We start from the raw sequence: 14,464 nt of genomic DNA, 5'->3' as shown, positions 1-14,464 counted from the left end.
GGGGAGCCCTGTCCGGGTAGGGCTGGGAGCGCACTTACACATTATAGCGCAGACGTGTTTTCAAATATTCATATTCATTAGGATTTTTGCACAACAATTTGTGCGGTTTGCCCTCAAGCTGACATGTGCCCCCTCTCTTTTTTCGCCCTGCTATATGCAACTGGGACCTAACGCACTAGAGAGTTTGGGTGGTGGTAGGTAGATGGTCTATGCCTCTGCCTGGTAGAGGTTTGGCTTCAAGATTAACAGCACCAGCACCAGGCCAGGGGACAGTGACCTAGTAGCTTTATTACCGGTGTGATGGGGGTGAGGATCGGGGGAGGTGGCACAAGTTTTTTTTTTTTTCACTTCCCTCACAAACCCTCAGTTTCCTCACCTGTACAATGGGAGTGGCCTGTGGTGAAAATTCAATAATCTCATGCCCGGTAAATCCAACAACAAATTGGATCTATTTATTGTCTGGGACGATCCCGGGGGAAACCCGAGAGAGGCCGCAGATCGGTCGGGGAGAGGACAGTTTCTAGGAGCTCCGCCACTCCTGATCCTATCAGAGTCTAGCCTCCCGCGAGCAGCTATCATTCTTTCCCTCAGTGTTCTAGTTGGTACCAAGAGGAGAAAGGTGATCCCAGGGACAGGGACTGGATGAGCAAGGGGGGACTTTTCCGGAGCGCTACGAGGTCGCAAGCCCGGATCAGAGTCCGGATTTCCGGTGGCGCTCTGGCCTAGGCTCTCACGCTCCCCATAGCGGTGGATAAATGCCACCCGGGGACAGGCCAGGCTTTAGTGGGTGCGTGTGTCTCAGTGTCCGGCCGCCTTCACCTGCATCCTCCTTTCCCTCGGCCTCACCTCACTTTCCCAGGGCTCAAGGTCTCTACCAACTCCGTCGGGTGTCCCCCACTCCTTATGACGCTCTGACCTCTGCCCATCCCTGTCACCCGTCTCCGAAGCCTAGTGATCCCGCGACTCCCCAGGAGCATGCAGCTGGAAAGAGGGCCTTTGAGCCTCGCTGCTTTGTCGCCTGCTTCCCCACTTTCCGTTCCTCCCGGCTTTGAAGGAAGCGCCTGTCCTCCCACTGGAGGTCGAAGCTGCCTCTGGCCAGGAAACTAAGAAAGGTGAGGGGTTACTTCTCCTGGACTGTTGGTCCTGGGGGCGGGAGTCTTTAGAAAGAGGACAGTAGAACCCCTTAGAGACAAGTCCCCAGCCTGGCCTCCTGGGGGCAGGCGAGCAAAAGCCATCCCCTCTCCCCGCCCCCCCCCCCCCCTTCACGTTCCTCCCTGGCCCCAGTTTCAATGAATTCAAGGAGGGGGTCTTTCTTTTTACTCAAGGGCGAGCAGGGGAGCTGATTTCTACCGGAGCCCCTAGAAGCTATTCTGTCATTTGATGCGCCCCAAGAGAGAGAATCTGAGTTTACAGACGTTTGGAACGGCTGGGATGTGAGAAGTCGTGCTTGACGGGTGCAGGGGGAGGAACTTCTTGTGACCTGGCCTCAACTTCCTCTGACACCCCCGAGAACCCCCAAAGCTGGGCAGCCCTGCCTGGCAATGAAGACCCTCTAGGGGCTGTCCATGACTCTGACCGTCCTGAAGAAGACTGGAGAAACTGCCCAAAGTTCAACGAGGAACCAGAAGAAGCACACTCCTCTGTAGTGACTCCTTCTGAGAAACCGATTGTGTTCTCTCCTCTTTCAGTCTTTCCCCTCTCACCGCTTCCCTCTCCTTTGGTTTTTCTCTCAGAGATGAGAGAGAGCAGCAAAGAATTACCACCATCTTTTCATATAAATTCCTAGGTACCAAAGCCAGGGGCTCTGACTGTGCCGCTGTGGATGAGGCCTGGGAATTTCAATGCTCAACAAGTACGCCTCTCCTTCAACACACACACACACACACACACACACACACACACACACACACACACACGTGCGCACGCACGCACGCACGCACGCGCACACGCGCGCGGTCGCGCGGTCTATGACACACTCTGTGGTCCTGGGTGTCATTCTTAGTTTTCTGCCACCCTCTCTGTTCCACTTTCTCTCTAGCCTGCTCATTCTTAAGCATTTACTACCAGATGCAAAAGGCATGTTAAAAGTGCAAGACATCCAGATAAACACCTACACATGTACTCTGTCTGGCTTAATGAAAATAAAGAATGCCCATCACCCCAGGTGAGGTGCCTGATGTCTGTGCCTGCCAAAGGGGAAGAGATTCTTGAGCCCCTCTCTTTGCCTTCTTCTTCTTCTCTGGCTCAGTGGACGGATGTGAACATTGCTTCTTTTGTAGTTAGTTCCCAGATAATAGAGATGCTAAAGATACAATTCTCTGCGCCATTCTGGCTTTGGGGACAGTGGGTGGTGAGTGCTTACTCACACCAGAGTCCTTTGCAGATGACCCCCAGAGGTCTGTGTTCTCTGTGACTTCTACTAATCACAAAGGGTGACTGCCTTTCTCCTTTCTAGGCAGTGAGCCTTTCCGGACTGTGTTACAAACAACTTTAAATGGTTTAATTACTGAAGAGAAACGGGGATCTGTTAAAGAAAGGCCTGAGTCTTAGGTTAGGACTTCCTGGGTCCCATTGTTGGTGGGTGGCTCCTGCTTTGTGAAGCCCCTACCTTGAAGTAAGACCCCCCCTCCCCAACTTAGAGAAGGAAAGGGACTGGTTCTGTGGACTCTAAGCAAACAGGATCTTGGGCTTGCAACTTGGGAAAAAGTTTAATAGGCCCAGATTCAATTGTGCATCTAAATTCTATAGAGATGGAGAAGGTACGAGTGTCTACAGCCATGTAGCCCTTTCCATCTTTTTACACACACACACACACACACACACACACACACACACACTCAGCACCAGCTGTGTCCCAGAAACTCTGGCAGATGCTATGGGGATCCTTGATGGGTCAGATGATTTCTGCAGGGGTAGCTTGGAGGAGATACATTAATTATGGTCCCAGAAAGAACTGTCCCAGCACATGTATGGTCCAGACAAATCCTCTGAGAGCTAGATGGGAGATAAAGTTGGGTCTGAGGACAGTGGCCATGCGTGTACCTGTAGGCTTGGACTAAACTCACTCTTTCATCACGAAAGGGCTCCACTCTCCTCCGCCGCCATAACCACAAAGCCCAACCCTTGCCTGTCTTAATGCTTTCATTCAACAGAGACGTGTACTTTTCCATCGCTGACCCCAATACATTTTCTAAATCAGATGGCCCAGGAAGGCCAGCAGAAAGGGAACCTGGATTTCGGGCAAAGAATTTCCCCAAGCAGCCCTTAGCAGATTTGGCTGCACCCAGAGATGTCCTCTGAGGCTAATGATACAGTTTACCAGGAGCTTATTCGACTTTGCAATCTTGAGAGAAAAAAAAAAAGATGGGGCAGGCACATTACCCATAACCGTCTATCTATTTCCTCCCCAGCCACAACACAAAGGCCAAAAGGCCCGAGGTGGAAGGCAAGTTAACCTTTCCTTCCTCTTTCTCTTCTTTTTTGTTTCCTTCCTTTCCTCCCCTTGTATTCTTCTACCGACTCCACTTCCTCCTTCTCTTCCCCCACCCCCACCTCTCTCCTCTATTTCTTAGTCCTTCTTCTTGTGGTTGTGACTAAAATTGACTCAAGCTGCCTTCCCTTTTCACAGAAAGAACCCCGTGTGCCCAGTAACCAACTAATCAGAGGAGGCAACATCCTTGCTGCTTTGATAAAGAAAAAGATTGAATATGAGGATATTTAAAGCCACGCTCTGGCACAACCCCAGCGTCCCATTCTTTCTACCATTCGCTCATCTCGGGGGTGAGGTGCTACTGCAGAGACCCGAGAGTAAGAACATAGCCCAGCACCAGAACCAGAGTCATTTCAGAGGCAGGCTGAAGATAGAGTCGGGATTCCCCACTCCCTAGAGATCTGCTAATGCCTCATTTGTTGGGGCTTTGGGCTCCTCTACCGCTCCTGATACGGAGACAGTGTCCTTCCGCGGGCCCTCAAGCCTCAATCTCGCGAACACAAATTCCATCCCTCCATTGCTTCAAAGTGAAGAACTGGGCACCTGGGATGCGCATCCTGCCTTTTCTGCCTTGTCAGTCCTTTTCCTTCACTTTTGCCCCCGGAGCAGGACAGCGGAGCAGCAAGGGACCAGGTGTCTGCCCAGGGAAACGCAGACCGCCGTGGTGCAGACCCTCTCAGCCCAGATCCCTGAGAAGGATATCTCCATCTCCTTCCCTCTGCCCACTTTCTCGCTCCTCAGGGTCCCGGCCCCGCTCCTTCCCAGCCTAGAAGCCGGTGCTCAGTGCTCCCTCGCTCGCCACTTTGCCGGGAACTTTGGCGACTCCCCTGCGCCACCCGGAGAAGGATGTTAATGAGGGAGTGTGGCCTGGCTCTGTGAACAAGCAGCTCGGGAGCTACGATTGGCTGCGGTAAGGCGGAAGGATGACGTTATGCAAAGAAGGGGCGTGGCCAGACTGCGAGGGCCCCGCCTCTTTCCCTTTGGGGTTAGTGTGCCTGTGTTTAGCTCTGGGGAGAGTCAAACTGGATTCCACAGGGAGAGCCTGCAAATCACTTCTATTTTAGCAAGGAGAAAACAGAATCTCCATCCAGCAGGGTCCACCCCTCTCTTTCTCCCTCTCCTCTCTCTTTCTATCTCTTTCCCTCCCCCCCTTCCTCTTTCCCTCTCTCTCCCCTTCCCCCCACCCTCTCCGGTGTATCTGTCTACAGCAACCAGCGTCCTCATCTACAAGCACGGAAAGGAAAGAAACATCTTTGGTTGAGAGAGGAGGAAAAAAAACTTGCCTGATTGTGGAAAATGACACTTCAAGTAGCCAAGCCGGCTTCGAGAGTCCTATCTATTGTTTCTTAAATTGTCATCAGGGTGGTTTTTTTTTTCTTCCTGCTTCTTCAAGTGAAGGTACCTCTACAAAAGGAAACTCCAGCCCCTCCTGTACTCCAACGGCCTGTGAATACTACAAAAAAAAAAGCAAAAAAAAAAAAGGAAAAAAAAGCACCCAAACTCAAAATCAACCAACCAAACAACCCCCAACAGCCAAGCATACATCTCTATTTTTTTTTCTTAATTTTGGTCTTTTCGTTGGATTTTCCCTTTCTTTTTTTCTTCAACAACCCCCCCTTGTTATCGCTCAGTTTTGAGCGAAGGTTTACATTTTTAAAAATTTTGCTTTTCAGCCCGCCGCCTTGATGTAGCGCGAGTTTCATCGACTCAAAAAAAAAAAAAAAATCTGTGGTTGGCGTTTTTCTTCCTTTTTTTTTTTTTCAATATTTTCAAAGGGGAGGAGATTTTCCACAAGAAAAGGTTGTTTTCATGTTTGGGATCCAGGAAAGCATCCAACGGAGTGGAAGCAGTATGAAGGAAGAGCCGCTGGGCAGCGGCATGAACGCGGTGCGGACGTGGATGCAGGGCGCCGGGGTGCTGGACGCCAACACAGCGGCGCAGAGGTGGGTACCGCTCGGGGACCGCGGCGGAAAGGCCGCGGGCTAGCGGGAGAGCCTGGAGGCGGCAGCGCGGCTACCCGGGGCCCGGCCACGCGAGTGCGTCTGCCGCTGTGCTGCGCTCGCCGCTCGGGCTCCGCGCTCCCCGGCTGCGTAGCACTTGGCGCCGGCGGCCAGAGAACTGCGAGCGGCGGAGCTGCTGGAGGGAGCCGAGCCCAAGCTTTGCCGGCACTTTCCGCAGCCTCATCTGCGACTGTTTTCATTTTGTTTTAACCCAGAAGAGGCGTCTCACCAGCACGGTGTTGGATAACTGCGCTTTTCTGACTGCTTGTTTTCTTTTCTGGGTGGTTATATTTTTTCCTTTTCCTCCCCTTCCCTTTGCTTCCTTTCCCCCTTTATTTCTCTTCGATTTTTTTCCTTTCTCTTTTTTCCTTCTTTCCTTTTCTCCTTTCTTACTTAATTTTCTTCTCCTCCCTTCTTCCTTCCTTTCCCTTACGTCCCATATTTCTTTTCTTTCTCCCCATTTTCTTTTCTTTTTTCTACCTTCTTTCATTTTTTTTCTTCTTGTTCTTCTTCTTCTTACACCCTTGCGTTCCCAGTCTTTCCTCCCCCTTCTTTCTCAGCTTCGCTCTTTCTTTCCTCACCCCGCAGTCTCTCCTGCTCTGTCTTCCCATTTCTCTCCCTGGAGTCTTCCCTTACTTCTGCTATCTGGTTCTCCACTTGCCCTTTCTCTACTCCCTAGCCTTCAGTTTTTCTCACTCAGCCTGCAGAACAACTTTAATTCTCACGTTCCTTAAAAGCCTTCCTCGGCCCCTGTCACCTTGGCCACCTCCAGTCCCTCTCTTACTCTTCAGAGTCTACACTGAGTGGCTTGGAGGCCATGCCCTTGGAGGCCAACTTGAGGAACTTTCCTGAGCACAGCCAGAGTCCTGCCCTGGGGCTCTTGGTCCCAAGTGAGAAATGGTACCCTATCCTTTTCATTCCTGGCCACCCGCTGGGCTTATGGGAATGGAAAACTTGGTAGCCCCAAGCCCCATTAGATTTAAAGGGTGCAGAAGGAGAAGGAAGAGTAATTCCATCATTCTAGTTTTGGGGTGAGGGGGACTAGGGACAACTGTCCCTGTACTATTTCCATCCCCGCTGAGCATAGGGTTAGGAGTGGTTGGTAGTGAGAGTGAATTGGGTAACTAGGCTGGAAGCGAAAGTGTGTGTGTGTGTTGCCCGGTTTTGTCGGGCACTTTGGGATGTCAGTGCGGTACCCCCGGGCACCCCAATCTCTAGTACCTGGCGGAGCTGCTCAGTCAGAAGCTCTGGCTCTTTGAGTTTCAGGAATGTGTGAGGATGAATTTCTCAGAAGGGCAAAACTTTGTCAAGATAGGTCTTTTATTTAAAAACAAAACCAAACAACATCAACAAACACAACAAAAAAACAAAACATCCCGGTTCCCTTTCCCATAGCGATCAATCATTTCTCATAGCCGCGAGCCCCAATATGGGACCCTTCTCCCCTTGCTTGTGTTTGCGTAGAAAATTAGCGTGCTGAGGCCGGGCACCGGCAGCTAGCCAAAGCTGGGGAGGTTTCCTGGAGGGTGGCTGCAGCAGCAAGTAGCCTAGCGTGCCTGCATTCGTTTCCACCTGCCCCCTCACTCGTGAGATTTGGAGGCGCAGTTGGAGCCCATTCCCACGCCTTATCCTTCGAAGTTGTAAACTGCGTACTTTCTGTCTAACCTCCTTTCACCTCACCCACGGCCACGTTTCCTCTGCACGCAGCGCGGTTCAAGTGGAGTAAAGATTGTAGCGTTTCATCTCGCGCCCAAAACCCAAACAAAACTTTCACACCTCTGGATTCTGAGGACCCGCTGTCTCTGAACCGGGAGCCCAGGAACATGACTGGCGTGTGTGCGGTTCTTCAGCCGCGCTTGGGCTCCTGATGGGTCATGGAAGGCGCCCTGGGGATGTTTTGGGAACAGAGGAGGTGGGTGTTGGGGGGTGACAATGGGAGTATGGGACACGGTTTGACTTAGCAATCTAACTCTGCGTCTTTGGTCGCAGCGGGGTGGGTCTGGCCCGGGCTCACTTTGAGAAGCAGCCGCCTTCTAATCTGCGGAAATCCAACTTCTTCCACTTCGTCCTGGCCCTCTACGACAGACAGGGCCAGCCCGTGGAAATTGAGAGGACTGCCTTTGTGGGGTTCGTGGAGAAGGAAAAAGTAAGTGGGCGCAGCGCTGTCCCCAGTAGTCCCAGGCTCAGGGAGCAGGCCCAGGCGCCTTAAGAGCCGCCTCCGGGCATGCAAAGCTAACCTCACACTCCTGTGAGCGCCCCCGCCCCCGTAACTTCCCGTCCTGGACGAATTCAGGCTCCTGAGACACAAGGTCCTGCTCCAGAAAGTTAATATGGAGCCTCCAGAACTGGAGAGAACCCAGGCAAAACGAACCCGACTTCAGCCTATCTATCCTTGGGAACCTGGGATGTGCTAGGTCTGAACTAAGAGACCTTGCCTTGCTTGCCTCAGATGGCCCAGGCTGCAGTCCCAAGGTTCAAGGTAGAGTCTCACCCATATTCAGTACACCTCACAGAATTTTCTGGAATGAGAGTAGGAGAGAGAGAGAGAGAGAGAGAGAGAGAGAGAGAGAGAGAGAGAACAATTTGAAATGAGGGTGGAGAAGGTATTAATTGTTGCCACAATTACTGTTGCTATCTGGGCTGGCTGACTTCACAGGTTAGTGTGTGTGTGTGTGGGGGGGTCCCATTTGGGAAAAGTTGCCTCGAAGTTAGCGCACTCGCTCATGGAGACTTCTTGTCCTCATCTCTTGTGTCTTTGGGCCCTGCGGCAAACCAGGAAGCCAACAGCGAAAAGACCAATAATGGGATCCACTACCGGCTCCAGCTCCTCTACAGCAATGGTGAGGCTCCTGTCGGGTCGGTGCCAGCACCCTGGGGCTCCGGGTCAGGGCAGGGGGCTCACGGAGCTCCAGGTGGACGAAAGCCCCCCAGCGAAGCTCAGTCGTCAGCCACCCTCCAGGTGAACAGGCCTCTCCGAAATTTCATCCTAGGAAGTTTCTCACCTGAGGAGGCGGAGGGCGGCTTGGTCAGCCTAGGGCTGACTGGAGGCCACTTACCCCTAACTTGACCACTCGGTTGGCTTCTTCCCCACCCCCCACCCCCTTCTTGAAGCCTGTTTTGCACAACCCAAATTCCCAGGTCGCAGGGCTCCTTGGTTCTGGGGAGCTTGGAATGGTGGTGGTCCTGATGGATCCAGGGGACTGCAGAGGGGCTCTAGAGGGGAGGGAGAGTGGCCAGGCTGGGTGATTCCCACCCCATATCTAGCTCCAGTGCTTCGAGGAGTCTGGCTTCCAGGGGGAGGGGGCATTTGAACTAGGCCTAAGATCCTCTCTAGATTGGGGGGGGGCATCCTAGCTCTCCCTTTTCCGGACAGCAGGAGTTCCTCTTGGCCTTGGCCCCCTTTGTGCGCAGGTTTTGTTTGTTGCCCTTGTTATTTATATTGCGGGGTTCTTTTTTTTCCTTCGGGGCTTATCCCCTCTCTTAATTTTCCTTCTTCCTTCCTCCACCCCCAGGAATAAGGACGGAACAGGATTTTTACGTGCGCCTCATCGACTCCATGACAAAGCAAGTAAGTTTCTCAGAATTCCACATTGTGGGGACGATTCTCAGCTCACAGAATTTGCTGCGGTTCAAAAGCTGGTTGTGCCACCACTGAGAGATGACTGGGATCCAGACTCTCAAAGCCAGGGGGGCCCTGGCAAAGTGGTGGCAGCGCAGGTTTCCGGGACCATTCCCGTCGTAGCACCTCCGCCTGGGGAATCGCTAGAGGCTCATTTCCCTCCCTGAGAAAGCCAGGCCTGGTGATTAAGACCTGGGATGCTGAGTGAAGGAGTAAGGACTGGACTTCCTCTGGGAGCCCTAGGGGGTGCAGAAGGAGCCCTAGAGAAACCCCATCCCCCGGGGTTCAGAACTTCTGAAACACAATCTAGCCAGGCTTTATACAAGGCCCAGGCCTGAGGAACTTAGAGGGGGTGTTTAGGAGGGCAATGCTGGCCTCTGCGGGAGTGTGGAGCAGGGTGAAGTTTGCAAATGACTTCTCTATAGATTTTTATTTTATTTTTTAAAGGCGGTGGTATTGGAAAGTAGTGTTGGAAGTGGGAGCCTACAATTGTTTGAGGGTATCTTGCAAAAACCCTCCTGCTTTGGCCTCCAAGTTTGGCTGGGAGCCAGGCAACAAGAGCTAGCTAGCTTTCCATCTTAAAGGCACAGGGACGACATTTTCTTAAGCCTGCCAACACTTGGTGTCAAGCAGTATACATTAAGGTTGAGTTATGTTTTAAAAGATACAGTTATGAGCCAAGGTAGAAGCGAGGCTTGACATTTTAATGAGGCACAGTTTTTTTTTTTTTAAACTTCCCTCTTCTTAATTTTAAGAAAAAGTATAGTTTCAGAATGAAGTAGCTGGTTAGTTAGTTGAAGTAACAGAAAAAAGAGAGAGCTTTATTAAGAGAAAGACAGAATTCAGAATAAAAAGAAAAGCCATCTATTGCACAGTAAATAGCATTTTAGTACCAGGGTTAAAATGTGTTTACTTGATTGTCATTTAAAAATATTCCCTTTAAAATAAGGAGGGGCGCACTTCCTTCACTGGTTTGGAAAGTTTGGAATTAGGGCGTGCTTGCATAATTAAAAATAGCTTTAGATCTGCCTGGCTATAATGTGCAAAATCCACATTAATAAGCTGTTGGGAAGTTTGAAATCTTAACCGAAAGCATTTAATAACAGCTCATGTTGATTAACATGTTTATATTTTTATTGTGACTCAAGTAAAATATATGGAACTATGAGTATGAAGTATATTTTAAAGTTAATAAGTATTTGAAAAAATTGATGTCATTTTATTTCCCTTAAGTATTTTCCTCTCCTGGAAGACTATGTTCATTTCTTAGTTGACAGCTCAGAGTAAATTTTCACTTATTGTTTTAATCGTAGTTATTTTCTTAAATGCATAAATGGCTATATAGGATAATTGTCTTTCCTTTGAACTCTGAATTTTTAGGTTTTTTTTCCCCTGCTGAAAAGAAACACACACACACACACACACACACACACACACACTTGATTTTAGTAACTTTTAATTTGATGTCAAAACAAAAATATATCATGTGAAGTTCTGTTTTTCAAAAATTGTTTTTGATATGATGGGAATCTTTTCTTGTCCTCCTCATCAGAGAAGAGTGGAAAGAGGGGGGCAGGGGAAAAAGACTGAACTCTGCCCCATACTCCACTTGTATTTATTAGGACTTACTTTTTAAGATAAATGCATTCACACAAACAACAGGATAAGGCCGATGTGTTCATGGAACACTGACCACTGAAACTGCAGGCCACACTATGACCAGGACTGTTCCAAGGAACATAGAATTAGGTCATGTTAGAGAAGATTGTTTCTATCCATTTCATATCTCCCCATAACCTCAATTCTGATCTCCCTAAACATATAGTGCTACCAAGAATTCATTTTATCGACATATTCTCTCATATGAGAACAGCGGAAGGATTTTTAAAAATATAAAGCAATACACCAAATATTTTACTAACAAGGCCACGGAGCTTTAAAAAAAAATCTACAGCTGGAGATATCTTTGCCATTTGATAGCATCATAAGTACTATGAAGAGTGAAAGTGGGAAATGCTTCATTGAAAAAAATAACAGATATAAGAAAGTCATTTGCTATATATTACTAAAGGTTTAAATTATAAATACATGTAGTTATATATCTCATCAGCAGCTACCTTTGACAAAAAGGTTTAATAGTTATCTAAGTTGGTATGAAAGTATTAAGACAAATGCCATTTTTAGATGAGCCTATTTGCTTTCCTAATAATTGAGTAACCGCCCTTTCTATAACTTTCACTTTGAAAGGCAATCCGAGCTCATTATCCAGTTATCCAGTTGCTTGTTCTTCGATTACATGCAGCAAGAGTTTTGGAAGTTACCTTCTTATGCACTCAGTTAGCATCATATACTCAAGAAAAAAAAAATAGCAGAGGGAATACCAGAGGCCTTTCTTAGCTGCAGAATCATGTTCATATTCTGCTTCAGGAGTAAAACAGTGGACCTTCCTGTAGTTCAAAAATTCACCATGATAATTAAATGCTTAAGTTTGATTTAAATTTGCTAACAGTGTCCATGCTACGTAAACACACCATGGCCTCTTTAACAAAAAGTACGGATTGGCAGAGGCTGAGTGACTAAGTGGTAGCATTGGCCCTCTGTGATACCTTTCTGAGGCACTCCAGATTTTGATGTTTAGAGTGTGGGGCAGAATACAGTCGTCAATGTGATGAGCTCTCAGAACACTAGCCCTGGTGGAGGGAACACCTGGCCACTGCGAAGCCTTCTCTCCCTTGCTCGGTGACCCTACCCCTTTTCATATCAGAGGTGTGCCTTTGTGCGCGTGAGGTCACATCCGTGACTGGCAGGCTGGGGTTGACATTCAGATGGCATCGTCTGCCAGCAGCATGCAGAAGTTGCTATGCATGCTTCAGTTGCAGAGGTTGTTCCTCATTCTGAGTAGACATAGCAGCACTGAGGTGAGCCAGAAATGGTCTCCATCAACCGAGATGTATGAACACGACACAGTGTCTCACACCTTCCTGAAGTGTCTCATTAGACTATTTGGAGGAATGATTCCTAATTCTGCACTCTACCAGGAATGATGAAGCCTTGCTAGGAGTGACTGTGGCTCCGGGGTCCCATCTTCTTATACCTCCTTTGTAAAACATAGAGTATAAAACGTGAAAACTTGAACAACAGCAACAGCAAACCAAACCAAACCTGTTCAATTAAAAAAGAAATGTCTTGCTTTTGGGAAGGGTTGTTCAAAACCAAGTTTAGCTGGCCTAAAAATAGATTGTTTTTGTGTCGTGGCTGTTTTTGGTATTCTATTAGTGAGCATGCAAAAGCCCTCAGGATCCAGAAGTTTATGGCTGATGCCTCCAGAAACAGTGTCAACTGTAGAAATTCTCCTGCACCCAGTTGGGGAGGCCCGAGGTTTAACTTGCCTCAATTCCGATTTCCATGTATCATTTGAGATACGATTGTGTGCCATGGTTCCTTCAGTGAGGTATTTATCTTTAAGTGGTCAATAAACACAAAACTAAGCTCATTTCTTCTACCATGTTACTCAAAGAGTGAGTTTTTCAAGTGATACTTAAATAAAGGGGAACCAATTTCAAACAAAAGTGGTTTTATTTATTTATTTCTTTTTGAGGAAGGCCAACAGCCGTCACATTATCTTTGCAAGGGCTGGTTTAAAGGTGGGGTATGTGGAGAGGGCACTCCAGACACTGTTGGTGCAAAGAAAGTGCAGGCACAGTAAATGGGAAGCTTGTGAGATTTGCTCCCGAGCTAGATTTCTTTATATATTTGTTTTGATGTTCCCAGCACCTAAAGTTGTTGATTCCACTGTATTTCCCTCCCATTGATTGTTTCATCATGTTCTACCATGGCTACATAGATTTGATTAACCACTCTTTCAGTTCATTGGTAGAGAAACACTTTTGGGGCAGGGGGAGGGCATATCTATAAGTTCCCAAGGAATTTAGCAGGCCAGCAAAGAGGCCCTTTCATAGATCCAGGGGAACAAACAAGAGAGGACAGAGCAGGTTTATGTCAGGGGCCATATTTCAACAGCTTTCTGTCTCCTTTGGTAACATGTCAAAAACGCAGGTGATTTAAATTTCCTTGCACATAGAGGAATGAAGAAGTTTGGAATTTTTATGCATGATCAGGACCTGTGTTTGGGAAAATGTAAACTCATCACAGTGGAAAATGTGTTGTTTGGAGTCTGGGGGTGAAAACAAAGCTGATGGTTTTGGAGAGATTGCCGGAGCCAGATGGCCTAGTACTTCCCCAGTCTGGCGGCCCAACTGCTCCCTCCTGGATAATATACAGCCATTTGTTCGGGGATATTTACGCTAGAGCTGTTTCCATGTGAATGTTTGAACAGCATTAAAAACGAACATATTAGTCGGGATGCATTTATCGAACTCATATGGCTGTACAGACAGCCTGTTGTCTGTGTGGGGGTCTTACTGGGGATGAGGACTGTTTGGATGTGACATGCGTGAATTGTTGACATAGGTTTTGGAGCAGGGAAGATTTGGTTTTAGACAGGAATTAAAATATATATGCTTTTAGAATCAAGCTAGTGGGAAGAATGGTTGCACCCAACTCAAAGTTCTGCTGTGAAAATGAAGTGGATCCATATCTGCAAAGGGCTTAGTACAGTGACTGACATATATTAAGTATATAATAAATTAGCTGTTCTTATGATTTTATTATTATTGCTTGACTGAGTTGACAAAGTCAATTGTGTCTACTAATGTTGTAAATGCAGTGACTATCTGAGTAGAATATCATTTATTACGTCTAGAAAAAAAGTCATATGGGATTATTTGAAAATTAAGTTTGTTTTTTGTTTTTGCTTTTTTTAAAAAAAAAAACACAAGGCATTTGAATAGTGTAAGGGCTTTTAGTTCTTTGAGACAGAAGGGATGCATCAGAAAGTCCCTGCACTGGGGACGTGCTTGCCTTTTAGTCTGGGCTGTGATGTAACCGAACAGCATAGTGAATATGATATCATGCCTAACTCACTTCTGCAAACGGGCCTGCTTAGCTGCTGAGCTGGAATTACATCTTCGCAATTTGTTTGCCAGTAGCCAAGCTGCTACTTGAGGCAAAACCAGTTTTTATTTTACTCTACTATTAATGTTAGATTTCTGTTTGATACAATTGTTTATGAAATGTCAGATTTGTGGTGTTTTCTTTGGCATAGCTTAATCTTTAACTATGGCTCTTCTACCTACTAGAAGTGGGACTGTATTAGCTAGTATTTTTTTTTTTAAATGAAAGACTGCTGGTGGCAAAATGTAATAATTGTTGTGCAGTGTGTTGATACTGAAGGCATCATGATTGCTTTTTGATTAGCTCAGTTCTAGGTAGTTTGCTGTTATTGATAGCTTATGT

At 47.6% G+C, this 14,464-nt stretch overlaps 1 protein-coding gene across 4 annotated transcripts in view; it reads left to right on the top strand.

Moving 5' to 3' along the window:
• Positions 1-4,669: 4,669 nt before the first annotated feature.
• Ebf1 (EBF transcription factor 1) overlaps positions 4,670-14,464 on the top strand; it is a 386,285-nt gene continuing 376,490 nt past the window's right edge. For all 4 annotated transcript variants that reach the window (XM_041676119.1, XM_041676118.1, XM_041676117.1 and 1 more), the window contains exons 1-4: positions 4,670-5,433; positions 7,480-7,636; positions 8,267-8,330; positions 9,003-9,058. In XM_041676119.1, the coding sequence (XP_041532053.1) occupies positions 5,300-5,433; positions 7,480-7,636; positions 8,267-8,330; positions 9,003-9,058 (411 nt within the window). In that variant the 5' untranslated portion in view covers positions 4,670-5,299. The remainder of the gene's footprint in view (positions 5,434-7,479; positions 7,637-8,266; positions 8,331-9,002; positions 9,059-14,464) is intronic.

Source organism: Microtus oregoni, unplaced genomic scaffold (assembly GCF_018167655.1).
Source record: "Microtus oregoni isolate MIOR12 unplaced genomic scaffold, Mior012 000027F_ref0000203, whole genome shotgun sequence".
Taxonomy (NCBI): Eukaryota; Metazoa; Chordata; class Mammalia; order Rodentia; family Cricetidae; genus Microtus; species Microtus oregoni.
This window is presented reverse-complemented; position numbering and strand designations above follow the sequence as displayed.